The following is a 9,050-nucleotide window of genomic DNA, read 5'->3' as shown; positions in this document are numbered from 1 at the left end:
TTAAAGATGCAAGTAGTCCATTGAGTAAACTTCACAATGCCACTGAATTTTAGTCACCTTTAATTTAATCAGGTCTGATTGCAATTTATTCCACATGTCAAATTATAGAATCATAACAACCATTGTTCTATTCTAAGCTAACTCAGCTTATTAGTTGTACTTGGTTGAAAAAGTATCCTGGCTGGGATAAATTTACAATTGATCAAGCTTGTTTGTTTAGACTATTTTTTGTCACACACACATATGGAGACAGAACAAAAGGGAAATGGATATTAATTATTGGCAACTCTGATGCCTTTTTTTCATGTCAAGCAGCAGACCAGATTTACTTGATGCAGCGCTGTTGAGACCTGGTAGGTTAGATCGACTTCTATTCTGCGATTTCCCATCTTCAAATGAGAGATTGGAAATTTTGAGTGTACTTTCTAGAAAGGTATGCATAACGATATGATTATGGTCTATGTCTTGTTTCTTGCTTTCAGACTGTTTATAAATATCTTATTAGGATTTTTATTTGTGGGGTAAATATTTTGTGATAAAATCTTACAGTTTCATATGCATAAGAATTATATGATTATGGTTTGTGTTTCTTTTATTGCTCACGGTCTGTTTATAAAAATATCCTGTTGGGACTTTTATACCTGGGGTAAATGCTATGCGATAAAACACTAAAGAGTTTCATATGTATATTTTGTAAAACACTAAATAGTTCTTTTGAATTTATTCTCTGTACAAGGTTTCCTCACAATATATAGACCAAGCGCAGTTGACTGCTTTTCTAAAATAAAGCAAATAATAATCTGTCCAAATTATCATTCAATATACTATAATTATGTAGATGTTATATTTGTGGGAGGGTTTCTGACACTCCCCCTCAAATTGGTGAATGGATATCTATCATTCTCAGCTTACTAGTGGGATCTTGAAATCTGTGTCTGCTAATCGAACCCCTGAAGGAACGCATATGCATTAGTAATCAGTGCACAATCTAATTTCTCCTTGATGAAGTGTTCGTCTATCTCAATGTGTTTTGTTTTGTCTTGATGATCCCGGTTTTGAGCAAGACTGGTGGCAGATTTATTGTCACAATTCACAAACATTTCTTTGTCAATCAAGATGTGTCTTTCTATTTAATGCAGTTGCCAATGGCCGATGATATTGATTTGGCCACAGTTGCTAATATGACTGAGGGATTCAGTGGAGCTGACCTCCAAGCTCTCCTCTCAGATGCACAACTCGCAGCAGTCCATGATGTTCTGGAAAATATTGACGCCACTGGGCCCACGACAACACCAATTATTACCGGTGCTCATCTGAACTTCACTGCCTCCAAGGCTAGACCATCTGTTTCAGAAGAAGAGAAAAGAAGACTCTACAATATTTATCATCAGTTCCTGGATTCGAAGAGATCTGCTGCTGCCCAGGTTTCTCCCTCTCTCTTCTTCCTTCTCTTCCCCAGTCTCTCTGTGTGTGTATTGTCTTTATGCTTGGGAATTAGGCAAAGGCAAGCCCATGCTGATCGATCTGTAATTTAAACTTTGTTGAAACCTTCATAAACATTAACATCTCTCTCAAATTATCACGAGTGACTGAAAATGATGATTAATCCTAATTTGAAAGGAGATGATAGATGCCCATGTAATAATTACCTGATTTTTTTGTTCAATTTCTGAAAGCACATATCTGCATATTTAAGTTTCTGTCCCAAGAAAAAACTCCTGTACCACAATGGGTGTATAGATGACTTAAGTGTAATCCATAGATGTCAGCCTTGGTTTCCTTTGTTAATTACAAATGAAATGGGGCAAGTGCTACCCTGATTTAATCCGATAAATAATAATAAACTTGTCAGATATTTTCATGATTTTCTTTTGCTGTATTTAGAATGATATTTGTAATATAAAAAATTTCTAGGTCTGTTACTGTGTTTAGCTATGCCTTTTTCTTCAACTGGTTAACATATAATTGTTGCAGTCAAGGGATGCAAAAGGCAAGAGGGCAACTCTAGCGTGACAATCAAATAACACAGTGCAATTTATTGATGAGGTAGAAGCTTCTCTTTGGTATTCCATTTTTTTCTGAAGAAGTCTTTTCTGTTCATTTGTACCTGTATTTTAGTTAATAATAAATTTGTACAGGAGTTGATTATAGTTCAACTCATCATTTATTGTAGTAGATAATGCAAATGCCTCCTGCAATATTACGAATAAAGTAGGTAAAGAAAAATGCATCTGCAATTTATTTATTTGGCTTTCAATTTTTATTGTGGGCCATGTGAAATTACAAGGCTCAATGTGCAATGGTCAAAGAAAACAGAAAAGGAAGCATTAAGTTTTCTATTATTTCTTCCCTTTTTAGTCACTTAATTTCATCACTTCGAAACAAATATCAAGCTTTCAATTACTGAGTATTAGTCTATAGAATATACAAAGGAATTTGTTATCACCTTAAATTTCCAGATAAAATAAGATATCTAATTTCCAAACCTAATTAACCAAGCAGGTGGCGCCACGGCGGCCCCAGTCGTAGCTAACACTGGTTCTAGAGTTCTAGGTCTGGCCTACTAAAGTCTAGAAGACATCACTTTAGAAAGCAGTAATGTCTTCAATTGTTTGTTACTTTCATAATTTAAATAGATACTAGTATAACAATCATATTATTATATGACTCATTTTTGTATTAGCATGACCACATTGAATCACCATAGCTATCATGGTCCTCCACCATGAGAGCACATATGTTGTTCCACACTTTATGATTGGTGAGAAAAATATTTAATAATTATGCTGTTCATATCTTCTCTCATATCAAAACATAGTAGTGAACCAACCAACATGTTCATATTTCAATTGTACTATGTGCAAAAAATGTGTATATCAGGGACTTAATTATGAATTTTTATAGGTTGAGAACCCAGACACAAACTTTTGAAGTTGAGGGAAATACAAGTAATTAAAGCAACAAGAAAATGAGACTAACTACTATTAATATGTATAAATTACATAAATATGATGAGATATGATAATATGTGTGTATCAGCAAATGTCATTCTCAAAACCACGTTGTTTAGTTCACGATTTTTGCTTGTGCTTGACCCTGACTTTGAGAGTTTCTAGAGGAATGCTTATAAGCTCTCTTATTGGGTCACCCAAATATACAACGAAGAAATATAATATTTTTTAAATAACTAAAAAATAATCAACTTTTCTCTGAGTCTTTTATTTTTTTTCTTCATTTTTGAGGAGCACATGCCAGGCAAAAGATGAGGGTGAAACATTAAGAAATGGAAAAAGAGCAAACAAAGAGATTAGGACGTACGTTATGTGAGGTATTTTATTTAGTAAATATATTTAAGATATCACACTATATTAAAAGAAACTATTTATATGATTAATTTAAAGGAAGAGAGTTCTATTCTAGAACTCGTTCAGTGATTCCCCTTGTAGTAAACACGATTGGCACGCCAGATTACTATAGGTTAATAAATATTAAGACGACATTACACCAGTAAGCCGTCTTAGCTCAGTGGTAGAGCGCGTGGCTTTTAACCACGTGGTCGTGGGTTCGATCCCCACAGACGGCGAATGTGTGTATTTTTGCCTCTTTTAAAAGAGAAGAGAGTCGTGTATTTACTATATTGAGAAAACAAGGGTAGTTTTATATTGAGAAAACAATGTATTTAAAACTTTAAGGAGCAACGAAGCTGATTTTCCAATATCTATTTGAACTCATTAACCTCGCTCAACAAAACCCTTGATAAAATTGTGAAATCATAATCATGCTCCTCCTTTATTGAGTTGTTGGATATTAGTAAAAAAAAAGGTTTTCTCATAAGGGACCCTGAGAATGGAGTGCACTTAAACTACAGGTAATTGTTATTAGTGGCTCCCACTAAATAATGCAAGTCATTACTTATTGACTTAACTGTAGAGACAGAAAAACACAATCCTTAGCACACCTTCTCCAGAGAAACTTGCATGCAGCACTAGGTGAAGCTGCACCCTTCTTACTACCAACCTCTATCATATATTCGACAATTCCCTTCACACTATGGCTAGAGTCTAATATATAAGACATGAGAGTGGTAGTGGACTCAGAAGAAGAAGAAGAAGGATGGCCAGAAATAAATGTCAACAAAAACTGGTTTCTAACTTCTCTTCAATTTTCTACATTATGCTCAAGTTCTGGTATTGGGACATCATTTTCCTTTCCTTTCTCAGCATTTAAATCAGACATATTTCTACTTACTCCAATCTGTGGCCCCCTCATATCATAAACCTTCTCAAAAACCTCAAAATCATGAATAGCTAAAGTTTATGTTTTTTATTTTTTTGGAAATATGCAATTCCTTCATTTTTTTTAATATGTACCTTAACTTTTTTATATCTATATTCTTACTCCCAAAGTTAATCATCAATTTATACTGGAAAGATAATATGAAAGTCCAAAATATAATTTATATAACCTTTCATCATATATTACGTATATCCTTCATTTTCTTTGCTACAAATATACATAGTGGAAGTACAATAATAATCCCTCATACTCTCATACATATTTGAACTTTCTATGGTTCATACCAATTTTTTGGCTCATACCAATTACAAGTCCAGGCTCCACTGCCCAATTAGTTGCTACATATGTAACAGGCTCAAGCAATGGACCAATAACTACGTACACTACTGCATTTTTCAAACTACTATAGTGATACACTCTTGTTGTAATGACTCTGTAGAGAAGGACAAAGATAAAGACTCAATTCATTATTCTAGTATAAATAATTGTTTTAATCCTAGCACATATATATGGTCTAGAAGCAACTCTCTGGCTGAACTGAACCCAGTGCAGCTCCACCAGCATGATTACATGAAGCTTGAGCAACTTGGTTTTTGTAAGTAAGTTTTACATCCTTCAACCTTATCCCACTGCATGGATAACTAGAACTGCAATCAAATTTCACAGCAACCTGTGTTGCAGATGTTCCATGAATGTTATCGTATGTAACATCACTGATTTTGACTCCAGAGGCCTGTTAATTATATCAAAAGAAGAAAAATAAGCTCACTCTCAATCCAAATACACAATAACCAATCATAATTTTCATTTTCCCATTAAAAAAAATGTGATTTTGAAATTAACATTTGAGAGTTTAATTACTAACCTGACCAGGACAACCCTTATTATCTGGGCAATAATTTTGGTCTATTACAATGGGGTTTTGGACATTGACCATTATTGCATTTTGGAAAAGAATGTCCCTTACGAATCCATTGCTTGGTCTCCCCCAAGACTTTATTCTAACACCATTTTGAGTGCCGGTGAATGTAACTGTTTTAACTGTCACATTTTGTACCCCAGGTTCGTTCATATCCTTTCCTAAGCTTCCAATGCTACAACATACAATAAAGATCATTATTTTACAGAAGACTAATATATAGATTCGAGCCACGTTAACGCAACATTAACATTGTTTCCTTGTTATTTAAAGTGAGTATACCTTATTCCATGGCCTGGGCCACATGCAACATTTTCGATCCACAAGTTGGTGGTGCCAGGACCAATGGAGACACAATCATCACCGGTTCGAATATTAGAGTATAAGATGGTAACGTGTGAGGACATTTGAACATGTATGCCATCAGTGTTAGGGCTGTTTCCATCGGCAATGACCTTTACCCCTTGTGCTTTCACGTTCTGGCATCCGTTAAACACTATGTGAAACATTTGACTATTCATTGAGGTCAACCCATTTATCACAATGTTTTGGGAGTTGCTGAATGCCAATGTCTGCAACAGTTTCACACAACAGAAAATAAGCCGTCACTACTAGTAAGTTTTATTCATATATATTAAATTTCAAATAATTTTGTTGGTGGAGTTTTATTTGTTAATTTACTGAGCAATAATACTAAAAAACCAATATTTAATGGAATTAAAATGTGAAGTAACCAAAATGGAATCACCACATAAAAATGGTCATTAACGACAGTGCAAGCTACCTCCTTATCATTTAGTTATACTAGGATATTATATATAGCCTTTTCACTCTTCTTTTCTTGTCCTTGAAGATTTGAGATCCGGCTCTGAACTTGGATTAGTCTAGCACATGTGGTGTTATGTTAAATGTGCTAGGTATTTCCTTATAAAGTCAACGTTATTATAATATGATTGATACCCAAAATCCCATATCAAGAAATTCCTTATCAAAAAAAGATATCAACAAATTTACTCTATACTTTATAAAACTTCTAACTACTATGTATGAAACTCTACTACCTAATACATTGGTTTTTTTTGACTGATTTGCTAATTCTTAACAAAAATAAACTTGATACTTTATACAAGAAGTTATACAATTTAATTAGCTGTTGAAATAATATTCCTCTTTAGGAAATATCCAAAATTCAGTGGGTACCAAATTATCAACAAATCCAGGTCCCCAATTTCCCAGAAAACTAGCCACACATTTTCTGGACCCCATTTGGATATCTTCTTATAAATATAACATATTATTATTGGTGTACTATTACTAACTCTTCACTTCATACATGCTTTCAACTTCTAGCAACCACATTGAGCAGTTACAAACGGTTCCATTCCATGAACCCCCTCATTAAATAAACTCAACGTAACTTAGAATACAAATTTAAAACCAAACCATGTGCAATAATTGTGTCAATGAAAAAATGGAATGTAAAACGGAAAGAGAAAAATATACCGTGGCTCCAGTTGGGCAATTACTTTTCCCTGAGTTCTTGCAATCCCACAAGGCAGTGCCTTGGCCATCAAGCACCCCGCCACGAATGGAAATGCCGTTAACATACTCGAAATGGAGCCAGTTACCGGCATTTCCAATGACACGATAATCAGAGGGAGCCACCAATGTGCCATCAATGGCTATGGAAATAGCCTTGTTGGCACAAGGCCCTTTGAAGATGATGCTACTAGCAAGCAAGAACTGCCCTTTTGGAACGTAAATCGCGGCGGGGTTGGCCGAGGCACAAGCTTTAGACCACACACTAAGGAATGCCTTTGTGGAATCCATTTTGCTGTTTGGTTGGGCTCCAAAGTTGACAACATTGTATGTTAATGTTTCAGCTGTTGCTGAATTCAACACAAAACATATGATCATAAGAATGATAAGAAGAAGAGGGCAATGTTTTGAAGTTGTGTTTGTCATGTTTGAGAGAGAATTATAAAGAGTAAGAAGTTGGGAAAATAGAGTGGTAGAAATTGTGAAGAAGGTGGTGAGGTGTGGGAGTTGGACGGATTATGAAGGTATTTATAGGGTGTAGCTAAGGGATTTGGGTGGAGTGCACAGTGCAGGTTAGTTTTGTTTGGTGCAATTGCTTTGTTAATTAAAATAAATAATTCAACCTAGAAATTAATGCTTGCAATGGAAAAGCAGCGCAGAAAAGTTTGGAGTTTTATATGTGAGCCTGTATATGTGGAAGTACCCTTTCAGTTTCAATTTGTTCCTTAGTTACTGCTGGAAAGTGTTATTTGTTTTCACACAATCAAACCAATGATAGTGACTTAGGCATGTAATATCTTAGGCGCCCCATAATGAGCGTTGTAGTCGATATTAGTAGTGGTGTAATAATAAGAGAAGCATTCATTTACTACATAACTTCAGTTTTTTATATGAATTAGTGAGTATATCTAAAACATTAAATATCTTTAGGATCGATAATTAGAATGAAGAGTAAGTTTAATGGAGTAAGTTGATCCTCACTCTAAAAATAATATAAACAAAATAGGAATGTAGTCTCTCAAAAATTAAAAAACTCAAAATAGCTAAAAAAAATTAAACGAAAGTTGAGTTAGTCTTTTTTTAACATGTTTTACAATATTTGATAGGGATTAATTTGACTCTAAAAATAATTAATTTGATCAATATTTAAACTTTTCGGAACCATTATGAGTTTTCCAAATTTTGAGAGACGAAATTGATAAAATAAAAAACATAAGTGAGTAAAATGAATATGTGAATAATATATTTCAAGGATATAGAAGCCCCACAAAAATCATTGTCGACTAAACCCAAATACATTTTTTTTGTAGCATGAGGAATTTCATAAAAGCCAAACTCTATAGAGATCATAATACAATCTTTTTTGAAACAGGAGTAAGTAATACTGATACTTGAGCCAATTCTTCAATGTTTCTATTTTGTTTTGTTGGTGTTAAAATATATTTTTGTATTTTGATTAATATTTTATTGCAATATTAATTAGTTTATACTCATTTACCTTTTATAGCTAGAGTTAGTTTTGGTTATTAGGTTATTATTTTTTCTTTATTTTATATGGATTTATTTAATCTTTACTCTTCATCCTAGTTATCAATTCTAGAGAAATTTAATGGTTTGAATGAGTAAATAGATATAAACTATTAGATATCTATAAAATTGATGGTTAAGATGAAAAATAAGTTGAAGTAAGTGAATTTGTACTTATTTGTCGTTGTAATTTTGTAACTCATTCAAATCAATTCATTCAATATTGTATTTTATCATTCAATAAATGAAACACAATCATTTTTTTTTTTTTACATTTTGATTTTTAATATGTAGTGTAGTATAAGTAGAGATGACAATGAGTTTGGTTAGGTTCGGGTAATGCATTATCAGAGCCCACCTTGTTGTTTCAATTTTGGACTTAGACCCGCCTTAGACTCATGCTGATACTCATTGAGTTTGTTACTCATGGGTCATTGGGCACTCAACAGATCTTGCGGGTATCCACAAATTAATAAATATTAAAAATAATTTTCAGTTATTTATGTTGTTTATTATAATCTTATATGTTATTTAGGTAATTAACAATAAAAAAATATAAAAAATAATTTAAAGTTTAAATACATTTTAAATTATCTATTTCAACATTATGACATAAAATTGATTTAATAATAATTGGTTAATAACATAATACTATATTACACATGTCATCTAATAATATATATATCACTACTAACAACACTGTTTAACAACATATCAATTATATCTACGAATTAATAATATAACATTATGGATTAACAATATATATATA

General features: G+C 33.0%; 2 protein-coding genes and 1 non-coding gene across 4 annotated transcripts in view; 2 read left to right on the top strand and 1 right to left on the bottom strand.

Annotated features, from left to right (window-relative positions):
- The window catches only part of LOC109349510 (peroxisome biogenesis protein 1), a 14,307-nt gene extending 12,046 nt beyond the window's left edge, over positions 1 to 2,261 (top strand). For both annotated transcript variants that reach the window (XM_019590340.1, XM_019590339.1), the window contains 3 exons: positions 316 to 433; positions 1,140 to 1,424; positions 1,975 to 2,261. In XM_019590340.1, coding sequence (XP_019445885.1) covers positions 316 to 433; positions 1,140 to 1,424; positions 1,975 to 2,013 — 442 coding nt within the window. In that variant the 3' untranslated portion in view covers positions 2,014 to 2,261. The remainder of the gene's footprint in view (positions 1 to 315; positions 434 to 1,139; positions 1,425 to 1,974) is intronic.
- Positions 3,512 to 3,583, top strand: TRNAK-UUU. Its single transcript has one exon. It is a non-coding gene; the product is annotated as a tRNA-Lys (tRNA).
- Positions 4,566 to 7,259, bottom strand: LOC109349588 (polygalacturonase-like). The gene is made up of 4 exons (XM_019590449.1): positions 6,719 to 7,259; positions 5,498 to 5,787; positions 5,162 to 5,390; positions 4,566 to 5,029 (listed from the first exon to the last, which is right to left on the bottom strand). Exons 1-4 carry the CDS (start codon positions 7,178 to 7,180, stop codon positions 4,811 to 4,813), a joined length of 1,200 nt encoding a protein of 399 aa, XP_019445994.1. The 5' UTR covers positions 7,181 to 7,259; the 3' UTR covers positions 4,566 to 4,810.

Source organism: Lupinus angustifolius, chromosome LG06 (genome assembly GCF_001865875.1).
Source record: "Lupinus angustifolius cultivar Tanjil chromosome LG06, LupAngTanjil_v1.0, whole genome shotgun sequence".
NCBI classification, from domain to species: Eukaryota; Viridiplantae; Streptophyta; class Magnoliopsida; order Fabales; family Fabaceae; genus Lupinus; species Lupinus angustifolius.
Note: the sequence above shows the minus strand (reverse complement) of the source record. Positions and strands in the feature narration are given on the sequence as shown.

Coding starts and splice junctions, on each gene's coding strand:
- LOC109349588 (XM_019590449.1), bottom strand. CDS start 7,180: ATGACAAACACAACTTCAAAACATTGCCCTCTTCTTCTTATCATTCTT. Junction 5,788..6,718: donor ATTGCCCAACTGGAGCCACG/GTATATTTTTCT, acceptor AAACTGTTGCAG/ACATTGGCATTCAGCAACTC. Junction 5,030..5,161: donor ATAAGGGTTGTCCTGGTCAG/GTTAGTAATTAA, acceptor TATAATTAACAG/GCCTCTGGAGTCAAAATCAG.